This window comes from Zootoca vivipara, chromosome 2 (genome assembly GCF_963506605.1).
Source record: "Zootoca vivipara chromosome 2, rZooViv1.1, whole genome shotgun sequence".
In the NCBI taxonomy this organism is placed as follows: Eukaryota; Metazoa; Chordata; class Lepidosauria; order Squamata; family Lacertidae; genus Zootoca; species Zootoca vivipara.
In genome coordinates, this window is record NC_083277.1 from 41,158,851 (window position 1) to 41,170,845 (window position 11,995).

At 39.4% G+C, this 11,995-nt stretch overlaps 1 protein-coding gene across 1 annotated transcript in view; it reads left to right on the top strand.

Moving 5' to 3' along the window:
* The window catches only part of EEFSEC (eukaryotic elongation factor, selenocysteine-tRNA specific), a 167,727-nt gene extending 165,167 nt beyond the window's left edge, over positions 1–2,560 (top strand). Inside the window, exon 8 of the mRNA XM_035106448.2 lies at positions 1,398–2,560. Coding sequence (XP_034962339.2) covers positions 1,398–1,582 — 185 coding nt within the window. The 3' untranslated portion in view covers positions 1,583–2,560. The remainder of the gene's footprint in view (positions 1–1,397) is intronic.
* Positions 2,561–11,995: the final 9,435 nt, after the last annotated feature.

Consider the following 11,995-nt stretch of genomic DNA (forward strand, 5'->3'; position numbering starts at 1 on the left):
AAATATTTCCGGTACTGAATCGCCACAATCAGCTGTGAATGGCCATTTAGTTTGTCTGCAGTGGAACAGATCACCTGTGCTTGTAGACGTCCTGTCTCCAGTAAATCATAAGCATCTCAATCTTTTTGTCGAGCCACGATATGAGAATCTGTCTCTGAATTTCAGTATGAGGGGAGAGAAGCTGATTAAGTGTTTGAGATAAGGTTATGTGACACTGCAGGTTAGAAATACCTGAGCTGAAATTGGCTCATTGCCCAAGAACTACGTTTTCGGAATATTCAGCTGGGTGGCACTGAATATGCTTGTAAGGAGAGTTCTCTTATCCCACTTCAAGAAATAAAAGGCCTCAGACTCAAGGGCAGGCCCTGGACACCACTTATTCTCTCTTGCTCTGCTGCTTTGATTACAATGAGACTACCTGTATATCTCTTTAAAAGTCTCCAATGTGACAAGTTAAAATAAAGACTTCAGAAGGGCAAGTATTTGTGTTCCTAAACATAATATCTGAACACTTGCTCACCAGCAAAGTGTTTAAACTTACAAAATTCATTCTCCCTTTAAAATGAGAGTATAAAAATAACAAGCATCATAATTCATATTGTGTTTCTGGAGAAACTCTGGATTATGTAGTGATACACTTTGGCATATACAAAATCACAGTTATAAATTCACCCTCTCATGTGTGGTTATGGGCAAATAGTAGCAACTGTATTTTCTTGCTGAATTATAACTCGTTTACCAATTTCGACCGTGTACCCATTTCCTGCAGTAGTCTAGAATGGAAGCAGGCAATTGTATTAATTTTTTTCTTTCAGTTTTCATCAAATGTATTAAAATATGGAACTGTTTGTCTTTAAACTATTAGGAGATCTAATGCTTCCACTTCAAACTGCTCACTCGATGGAGTAATCTCTCACTAAAAACATTTGTACACTTGGAAAACTAGTGTTTTAGATAGAAGCCTAGGCTAGAACCTTTGTCTCTGACATCCCAGGCTTGTTTATTTGTTTGTATTTGCAAACAGGAGTTTTGTTTTGTCAAATCCCAAACACAGATTTGCCACCTCATCTGCTCTTTGTGAGTTTTAGGCCTTCAGAATGGTGAAGACAGTCATTCTGAAAGAGGCTAGAGTGTATAAATGGACCTTTATGTGCAACATAGCTGGCCTGTTTTCAGTAGATTTATTTATTTATTTATTTATTCTGTTAGGCATTGGAGATCTGAAATGAGGTGATAAAATTGCCAATTCTCCCAGATTTACTGGACTGCTGTTCCTACTTTGGAATCCTGCGGGGATGATCTCACGTTCAAACTACTTTGAGATTGACATTAATAATTTTGAAATGTTTGCCCAGAGGTTTTTCCTTTTTTTAAATACGTATCTTTATTCTTTTCAGATGGGGTGAGGCCAGAAACAAAGGCACTTCTGACTGCCACCTCTAAGAAGAAGCCCAAGGCAGGGAAGGGAGATACAGGAAAAGAGGATGAAAGCAGCAAGGTTGACTCAGTCCAGCCTGTTCATATCACTCTTCTTTTTAAAAGATACGTCTTTGATGCACAGAAGAAAATGATTCAGTCTTGAGAAACATCCGAGGTGTCCTTTAAAGGGTGAACACCAAAAAGCATTTCCCGTGGACTCTAGACCATTCTTATTGGCCTTACAGATGCTTTAGATATTTCTGGCTTTGCTGTTCCAATCTGCTGTGCTGCAGGTAGATGGCACCTGTTGAAACTATTAATTCACAGCTAATGCAAATACTTCTGTATCATTTGTATTTTATATATTAATTTGAACTTTTTGATGCTTTGTGATTGTCTGTAAATTGAACCCATAAGTGAAATTTCACCACCCTGACTTGATGGGAAGGCAAAGTGTAAACATGTTGAAACTAAATTGGGTGTTTAAATTCTTTTATGTTTAATAATCCAAATGCGCTGTTTGTAAGGCAGGGATTATTTTGTAAATGAGGTTTGTATCTTGAGTACCATTTATAACTGGTTTCAGTGTCAGAACATCCTCAGGGATGTACATAATTTCATGGTATACGTTGTTAACCTTTTCTGTTTAATGCTTTCGTATAATACTTCTACACAAGCTTTCTGAATCTGCTGGTTAATGTTTTCCTAGGAAAGCTGAGAAAATTATCAACTCTGAGCTACTCTTAAGAAGTTCTGCTCAATGTGAATGCTGCTAACCATCTCCAAAAGCAACTTAATTGTGATTACCAAAGTGTCAAATTGTGAGAATAAAATTTTTTAAGTGGCTTGAGGTGAGCACTTGTTTTATTTAAATATAAAGAGAATAAATTGTACTTTTAAGGTTTTTAACTCAGTCATTTGGTTCCACATCCTCCTCTTTTTCCCTAAGTATCTAGACAGAGTCTTGAGCATAGGACACGAAACCTGTATTTTGTGTTGCCTCTATGCAATGCTCTTTTTTCCCCTAAAAAAATATTTAGGGGTACCCTCATTTTGACTCAAGAAAAATAAATACTGTAAATGGACAAAAGTACAAAGATTCACAAAATGTTTAGGGGTATGCGTACCCCTGCATCCACCCCCCCCAAAAAAACACAAAAAACACTGCCTCTATGTATGTCAGCAACAGGGGAGGGATAGGTCATCCCGGCGGTGATGTGGAGAGTGAATAGAAACATACAGAAATTTCAGTCACAAATTGGGATTGCCAGGTCAGTGTAGTGTCAGTACTGTAGCTGTAAGAAAGTTGAGTAAATTTCTCTGGCCAAAGTTGTTCCAAGCCAATATGTTGTTGTTGTTGTTGTTGTTGTTGTTGTTGTTGTTGTTGTTGTTCTTCTTCTTCTTCTTCTTCTTCTTCTTCTTCTTCTTCTTCTTCTTCTTCTTCTTCTTCTTCTTCTTCTTCTTCTTCTTCTTCTTCTAAGTTCAGAGCCAATTTTGCTTTGAATGAAGTATGTGCATAACCAATTTCCGAGAGATGTGTGACAAGTCTTGTGAAAGTCAGTTGCCACTCTGACTATGTTAAGATTTTTGGGAGTGAGCAATTAAAGGGACTGCACACATTTAGAACTAGCACTGGAACACCTATCATCCATTGTCAATATTTCTTTATCATTCTATTGTTTTTATTCATTGATTGTATTGCTATGGGAAAAGAAAAGCCAATAGAATATTAAAGGGGGGGGGACAATTTAAAAAGAGCTAGTACTGGAACAAAATAATGGTCTGCAGGCAGACAACTTTTCTTTTTCTTTTCTTTTGGAGATGTTAGTGAACCATATGTGGAGTACGGCAGCAAAGAAAGAAAGAAAAGAGGGGGGAAAGCACCCACTGCTTCTCAGAAAAGTGCCGTAATTATTTTTCTGTTGTTGTTTAATATAGCTCTTTAAATGTGTTGTGTGGCATTTTACAAAATATGAGAGGACCCAGCCCCAGTCCTGGCAAGTTTACATTCCGAAATTCAACTCAGGGAGATAATGGAGGGAGGTAAGAGAGAATATTTCAGTTACATATGCTTAGGCTTAGTACAACGTAATGATTTGTGTCAAAATCTGCTGGCTTAATATTGCCATTGCTTGCCATTTTATTATTTCTAATCATCACAGCGCTGATTCTAAGCATTCTGACCTTAACAATCAACGTGTTCGGCAGTAAATGCATTTACAACACCTGAAACAATTATGTTTCTGAAAAATTAGGACAGTGGGTTTTCACTACTGACTTTTAGATCCTTTCCAATAGGGAAACAATTGTTTTGTCATATTCTAGTGTATTTTGGCAGTAGTGATGAACTCTAAAAGAAAAAAAATTATAATAAACATTGAGGGCATTTCCTACTAAATAGCCTTGCAACATGGCACATTTGGTGTCTAACCTAGTTTGGTCAGTGCTCCTTTAAATCAAAACTGAGTAAAGTGCTGTGTGGAGTGATCTTGAGCGATTTCTGCTGAGTGAGTGAGTCCTAGCCAAAGCTTTAGCACATCCCTTAGGATTATGGGGTATGCTTTCAGCATAATCCGTGAGAAATTAGGCAGGCGAATTCAGTTATTACTTAGTATGACTTGTGCTACCAGACCCACTGAGGGGAAAATTTTATCTTTGTAGAGGAAAAAATGCACTTTCTCTTCTTGTCAGAGTCCTTCATAGCCTACTTGCTATTTGCTGCTGTGGATGGTCTTGGTATAGTAACACAAATGGGGGGAGATGTGTGCAGTTCTTATGCAGTTATAGTACCATCTCAGCCCTCTGGATCCATGGTGGTTGGTTCCCCCCCCCCCATTTTATGTTTTGATGACATTGTCTTTATTAATAATAACAGTAGCTAGTATTTATATTGCACTTTTCTTGCATATCTCAACAATTGCAAAAATATTCTAAGGTAAGCCAATTACTTTTTCTGCATCTTACAGATATAAAGGGCTGGGACAATAATGGCTTGCTTGAAGCCACCCAGGGAGTTTACAATTTGGGACTAGGATTAGCGAGACCCAGGTTCAAATTTCCACACAGCCATGAAACCCAAAGGGTAACCTGAAGCCAGCCCCAATCTCTCAGTCTAGCTGACCTCAGTGTTGAACTGAGGATAAAGTGGGTGAGCAAAGAATTATATGCATCACCCTTTTGAGGAGAGGCAAGTAAAATTTATAATACATAAATGGATGAGCCGAATTTGAACCCTTGACACCCAGGTTATGCTCATTGTCAGTTCCCTGCATCAGTTCTCCGTGCAATACCTCTAGTGGTTCCTGGTGTTTCATCAAAGCAAACCTTCCTACAACATTGTCTTATACGAAACAGGGTCCTGGCAGATGAAACACCAAGGAAACAGCCCATTAAGATTAGAGTGTGTGTGTTCTGATTTGTTACCCAACTTCACCGGCCAATCATTCTCTTTCCCTTCTTTTATCTCCCTCCCATGATTTAAAAAAAAAAACTGAACAAAAAATTAGGGAGAAGTATAGACTGTTAGAGATGGACCCCCCCCCCAAAAAAAACAACCACCTCCTTGACTTCTTCCAGACATTCCCATTCGTTTGATGTGGCTTGATATAGATTCACAGGAAGTGCTAATTCCAGGTCAGGAGTTCATGTAGAAAACTGTGTCAGGGAGAAGATTAGACTTGAATTTTTTCCCTGCTCCATCAGTTTTTAATATGCAGGCAGATTTTAAGTATCTTTCTTCCACATGCAATTCTGAAGTGGTGCAGTCCCAACTTCTGTGCGGAATGTAGCATGTAGAATGAAGCTTTGCATAGGTTCTCAATCACAAAAAAACAGGAGCTCAGATGTGTGGACAATTGTTATTATTACTATTATCATCATCATTATTTATTACATTTGTTAGTCGCTTTATCTTGCCCAAGGCAACTGAAGTGATTGTGAATGTAAACATTGTCAATCACGGTTAATAGTGTATAGATTCATTTCTTGCCATTCGATACTTTGTGGTTCAGCAAAGCTGCCATTTATAGGACAATGCATGCTAACCATCTCTCTTGAACATTTATTCTGTTTCTCCGTATTCTTTTTTTCCTGTTAAGGAGATTGTAGGTGGCTTCCAGAGGGTCACTATTTTCAGGTGGGATTCAGTTGCATACCAGCAGATTCAGGTTGTGCAATCAGAGTTGACTTGCAGCTCTTGCCGAACAAACCCGCTTCTCCCCAAACTGGATGCTTTGTGAGAAGGAAAGTGACAGGAAAATACACTGGAAAGTGTGGGATAAAATTTCCTTGGTGCAATATGGCTTAACTTCACAAACAAATCAGAACGAATGCTCAGTAAATAGCCGGCATCACCTCATCTCTCCCCACAAACAAATTAGGTTGAATGCTCAAGGAACAGGTTGTCTGGAAGCAACCATAGTCTGCAACCCACTGTGGGACTTTAGAAAACCATTGGAAGCCAAGGCTTAGCCTTTGAACATATATTTTAATTTAAAAAAGGGAGTACCTGTGCCCATGTTTAGAGCCCACTTTTTGCACTGTTGTGCAAACATCTGGAATAGGGGCAGAGCATCTAGTTCAGGCATGGCAAAACTTGGCCCTCCAGCTGTTTTGGGACTACAACTCCCATCATCCCTAGCTAACAGGACCAGTGATCAGGGATGATGGGAATTGTAGTCCCAAAACAGCTGGCGGGCCAGGTTTGGCCATGCCTGATCTAGACGAACTTGAGGCTATTAGCTCTCTTACACACACACACACACACACACACACACACACACACCATAGAAAGAGTTCTAAGACTCCTGGTGTACTTCAGTTTACCTTGAAAAATATCCTAATGTTTTCAAATTCTAATTCTCTATTAAAATAACTGAGGGTTATTCTGGATGTCCCTCCACCTTGCCTGCCACTATGAACTTACTTAGAAAGGACAGAAAGCTACTAACTGCTTCCCCCGCCCTCCCCTTCTAGTTAATTCTGAAAGGAAAACAGAAGTGCACCCAGGAACTTTGATTATAATGTACTATTACCACTGATCTCTGGCTACTGTCCTGAGGCTGTTGGATACACATTCAGAAAATGAGTGAAATGGTGGAACCAAATGATTACAGGAAAATCAAAGCTTTTAAAGACATTTGTAGGATGAACAGATGTTCAAACGTTCTTTTATTTGGGCTCCAGACAGACGCAGCTGAGATTTTGCTTTCATCCTGGTAATCGGTGCATTATGGTGTAATTTGTAAAAATGGCATTAAAAATATTAACAGGGTCATATTGTGATCTACTGACTCTGTATCATTAAGCCGTGAAGCTCAAGAATGGCAGCAGAGAAAACGAGTTAAATGTTGTGGAACATGCTGTACTGCTCGCATATTTTGCAGGAGACAATGCTCCATAATTACTGCAAAAGTAAAAGGTTTGAAAGAGAGATTGAGAAAAGGCAGAAAATGCAAGATTCATGCTAATGCACCGGACTTGGTGCATCCTGGTTTGAGTGGGAGAATTGGGTTTGTGTGGGAGAATTGGGTTTGTGTGGGGGAACCATACGTGGAGTTGTTCAGGAGAGGACAGTTTTTCAACAGCTTCTCCCCTCTGCGGGAATTTATTTCACCTTAATTCAGGGTTTGATCCTATGGAGCTCAATTGCTGCTTGAACATGCTCACAGTAATGATTATTATAAATTTACATTTGAGTTGCTCTTCTGTTTGCAACACTCAAAGTGATTCGCAATAAATGAAACCAGAGCTTAATAACACAGATGGAAATGCTCTTTATTTTGTCACAGTTAAATCAGTTAACTTTGGGACTGAAAAGAAATCCAAGTCCTCCTAATTGCAGGAATTTATGACAAATTCCATAAGTATAAAATTATAACACCAGAGCCTTTACCATGTTGCTTCCACACCAGAGACCTCTAGAGCTGAGGCATTTGTTTTCCTTTTCCATAATTGTCTAGAAGTGGAATTAATATGGAGGCTCCCTACAAACACTTAAAAGAGCACTATTATCCAGCAATGCCCTTCCTTATAGCCAATATTATTCTCTGTCGTTAACTCACAAATAAGTTCCATTCAGCAAAAGTCAGTTCTGGTGTTAATTGAAAGCTTCCTGTGTTCAGTTTCAGACTGTTTTTGTTGCTTTCCTGCTTAGCATGGCTGTAAGATTAGTGATTAAACGCTCCCTATTTAGCCCCCTTCTGTTCTTCACTGCAAGAGGGTTCTTAAATTACTAGTTTTCCCCCCATTATTTTCCCTATCTTCTTTCCGTTGTAGTAAACTAACTAGATAGAAGCTGTCATTTTTACACCTTCCACGGGAAACTTATGCAATTCCATGGGAAACTTAATACAATAACCGATAACTAAACTTGCTGTGAAACTGACCTGTTGCTTTAAACCATGATTTTTTGTTCATGTGGCACAACAACCAAGAATTAGTGGAAGGTAAGACTAAACTCTGGTGAAGTCCTTCTCCCAGACTCACTGAAGGAAGAGTGCACAAGCCTGATGTTTGGCTTGGGCTGCTTCCTGCTCATACAGGTAGCACTAAACCATGGTTACGGGAGGGGTGATGAACTACCTTTTTGTTTGGTGCTTTCAAGAAGAGCTATAAAAGTGTCTGTCCTGTTCTATGTTCTTTAACTTGGTCAACACGATAAAATATATCAAAAGGAAGGAAGAATGCAGAAACTGGTCGTGCACAGTGGGTTTAAACCAAGTCACCTGGCCTCTCCCTGACACAGTTTTTCTATGTTTTTGTAAATAAGCAGAATAGAAAACATAGCAAAGCTTTTGTTTGTGTGTACATTGAATTGAATAAATGCACATGCAGTACTTTAAAAAGAAGATGGAGAGCTACCTGGAAGCATCAGAGGAGGGGTAAGACAATCAGTATGAATGTCAAGTAATAGTAATTATATTTATTATTATTATTAATATTAATACCCCACCCATCTGGCTGGGTTTCCACAGCCACTCTGGGAAGCTCCCAACAAAATATTAACAATACAATAAAATATATCACAAAGGTTAGCCCTGGGTCACAGGCAAGAGGTGCTGAGATCTGGACACAGTGTTATTATCCGGATCACTGTCCTTACGATCACCTTGGCACCAGTTTGTGTGTATTGACAGGCATCAACAGGCATTTCAAAGACTGCATTGCCAGATGAACATTATTTCAGTTACTATTAAGAGACTACAGTACTCGCTTTGTTTATAGAGATTATGGTGTTATGAATCTTATTCTAAATAATACATTGTGGTTTTGCACCATGCTTTGTTGTTTTGCTTTATGAATTTGTGAATCTATGTATTTATGCCTTTATCATTCATTGGTCTATGTGTTGCCTCTTTTGTCACAAGCTTCGGTGTTTGCAGCACAGGGGTTAATTGAGATCTAGACTTCAGCAACAAAGGGAAAAACACATAGAGTCCTGATTTGTCTATGTGTTTATATGCAACCTTAGGGTATTTTACCCATGGTGTCCAATGCACTTTTGAGCCACACCAGTGTGAAAGCCGTTTCAAGAAACTCATTGCCAGAGTAGTCCTCTTCCCCCATGAACTTTCATTTCTATAGAGAAACCACTCCAATATTTCAGTAACCCAAAGTTTAAGGATCTCCAAGCATAAGGATGTGTCTCTTCGCTATTGCCACCAACTAAAGCTATCGTGCTTTCTGAACATTTTAATTTTTTTAAGCCCATATATCCTGTTGGCGATTATAAAATTTTCATGGAGTTCCCATATCACCCACAGTTTAGAGTAATGGGATGTTTCATTTTGGCAGTAACTCCATTTGGGGGGCTTGAGCTACACATGTGGGGGCTGTGAATGTAAAACCACAGTTAATATTTGTCTCATTAGATCAGAAGCCACGTCCTGGGGATTAGACTGTGTAATGCACCTATCCATCTCTGAGGGAAATGGAGCCCACATCATCATGTCAATATTCCTCTATTTGGTTCCTTCTTTATCTCTCTCAATTCAATTAGAAAACAGTGAAGAGTTTATTTTAAAAGAACGAGAAAATAATTAAACTCCCTAGGTAATAATAATTCAGTGCACTAGAAACTTTAGTTGTTGCATTTTGTCTCTAGAAGGTGAGTTCTTAAGAGTTCTGTGCTATTTGCATAAAATGCCTTGGCATGCAAGACAGAAGAATGAATATTTCAGATCATAAAGCAAGTGATGGCAGCTGTTCTTTCTATTAACCACATCGCCTATTGCTCCTGGAACATTCCTGTAGGGGTATGCAGCGAAACTTGAGGTAAATTCCAGAAACCTGCGGTGGTTGTTCATTAATATTTGAGAATTTTGAAGTTAAAGCAATTTGTGTGTTGTTTGTCTATTAGTTGTGCTGATAGTTGTTCCACTTTGTCCCTCAAACTAAAGGCCACGTTGTTTTTACATGGTGGTGTTATGGAAAGCTTCCCAGATTTTTAGATTGTTGTGTGCGGTGGTCAGTCTTGTGAAGCCTCCAACACAGCTGGAGATCATGGCTGAAGGAAAACTTTGAAAAGGTATATTGAATCCTGACCACAGTAATGACATTTGGTAAATAGCAAGTGTTGCTGGCTTCTCTGCCACGTCAAAATGATTGTATTGAATCAGTCCTAATGTATTTCGGAGACTTTGGAAGCCGTATGCCAGGGTTGGGGAACCTTAGGCCCAGAGGCCAAATACAGCTCTCCAACCCTCTCTATTTGACCTTGGGAGCACTCTCCCTCCCCAGCCACACCTCTCATTGTCATTCTTTTGCACCTTCCTTGAGTGTTGTTGCTTGGCTGGGATGTATTAATGAACTCTGATAATGTATCTTGCTTGCCTGGATTGAGAAGAGACAGGGATGTGTGCTTGTGTGTAGAAAATCTACTGTGCAGCTGAAAAAGATTTTTAAGTATACCTTTCCTGAAGCTTTTTTATTGGGATTAATAGGAGAGGAGATTGCAAAAGGAGACCAAAAATTATTTATGTATGCTACAACCGCAGCTATGACTTTATTAGCCCAAAAATGGAAACTACAGGAGATACCGACGATTGAGGGGTGGCAGATGAAAATGATTGACTATGCAGAGTTAGCAAAGTTGACCTGCGGGATCCAAAATCAGGGAGAGACAAAGTTCCAAAAGGAATGGAGTAAATTCTTGGACTATATGGAGAATAACTGTAGAAGTTTAAAGACACTCGCAGGACTGAAATAAATCCTACGAATTGGTTTTAATTAGATGGACTAAAAGGAACTGCGAGATAAGAGTGGGAAAGAAAACCGAATGATGGGAGGGAGGGAAGTCAAAGCTCGGCAGAGCAAAATGAACTAAAATAGGTGAATAGAAGATAAAATGCAAAATTTTTGTTTGTTGTTTATTGTTGTTGTTGTTGTTTGGTGTTGTTTATTTGGAAATTTAATAAAATTTATCTTTTAAAAAAAGAAAAGAAAATCTACTGCGCAAAGGTGCAATTTACAGTTGTTGCTCTACTCACTTTTGCCTCTGACTTCACCTACCACCAGTATGTGGCCCTCAGAAGGTTGTCCAGAATGGACTGTGGCCCTCAGGCAGGAGTAGGTTCCTCACTCCAGCTCCCCCAAAATGAAGGCATTTACACCTTCCATGAAGTCTTGAGTGACCCACTAGAGAGCAAGATATGAGAAGCAGGGCAAGAGCGAGGGGACTGTGGGTGCTGTGTTTTCACAGTGCTTGAATTTCACACACAGCTTCAGATTGTCACACACACACCCACACACCCACACACACACACTTGATGGTGTGCAATTTTAGGTTAACATTCACACAGCAAATTCATGTCAAATTGGCAGTTAGTTGATGAACGGTGTAGGACACCTTGTACTTCATAGAAAGTGTTGACACATATATATATATATATATATATATATATATAAATATATATATATATATATATATATATATATATATATATATATATTACACCTGATCAAAATATCTGAGCAAACAGGACAACAGGACAGTTCTCACCATTTGGCAAAAACCATATTTGGACATTTCTCCTCGTTGTTTGAAGGGGTAGAACAGATCTGCGCTTGCTGGCCCCTCTCACCCTGTCACGGCCCTTCTGCTGGGCCCTACATGTTGGTCGGAGAACATCTGAAGTGGGGCTCCTGCTCTTTGCATGTAGAGTCTCTGTGTGATTTTGAAGCTTACATAATTAAACAGGGTTCTAAATCACCTCAGGAGCCTACACATCTATAGAGGAGGCTCCCTGGTTTGGATTTCTCCTCCCTTGTGCATGGAGAGCAGCATAGCTGCCAAGTTTTCCCTTTTCTCACGAGGAAGCCTATTCAGCATAAGGGAAAATCCCTTAAAAAAGGGATAACTTGGCAGCTATGGAGAGCAGTGGGGCCTGGCAATGGAGGCATTAATGTAGGTGAAAAACCAGTAAATGCAACCCCACTCTTTCCCTCATGCGATTCTAATCACGTAAGGGAGACAACTTCAGCAGGCCGCAATCTTACAGATAACTGTCTCCCTATGAAATTATGCACACGTCATGCTAAGTTACTGCCTTGAAAGGACATCCTGAGGGCAGGACGC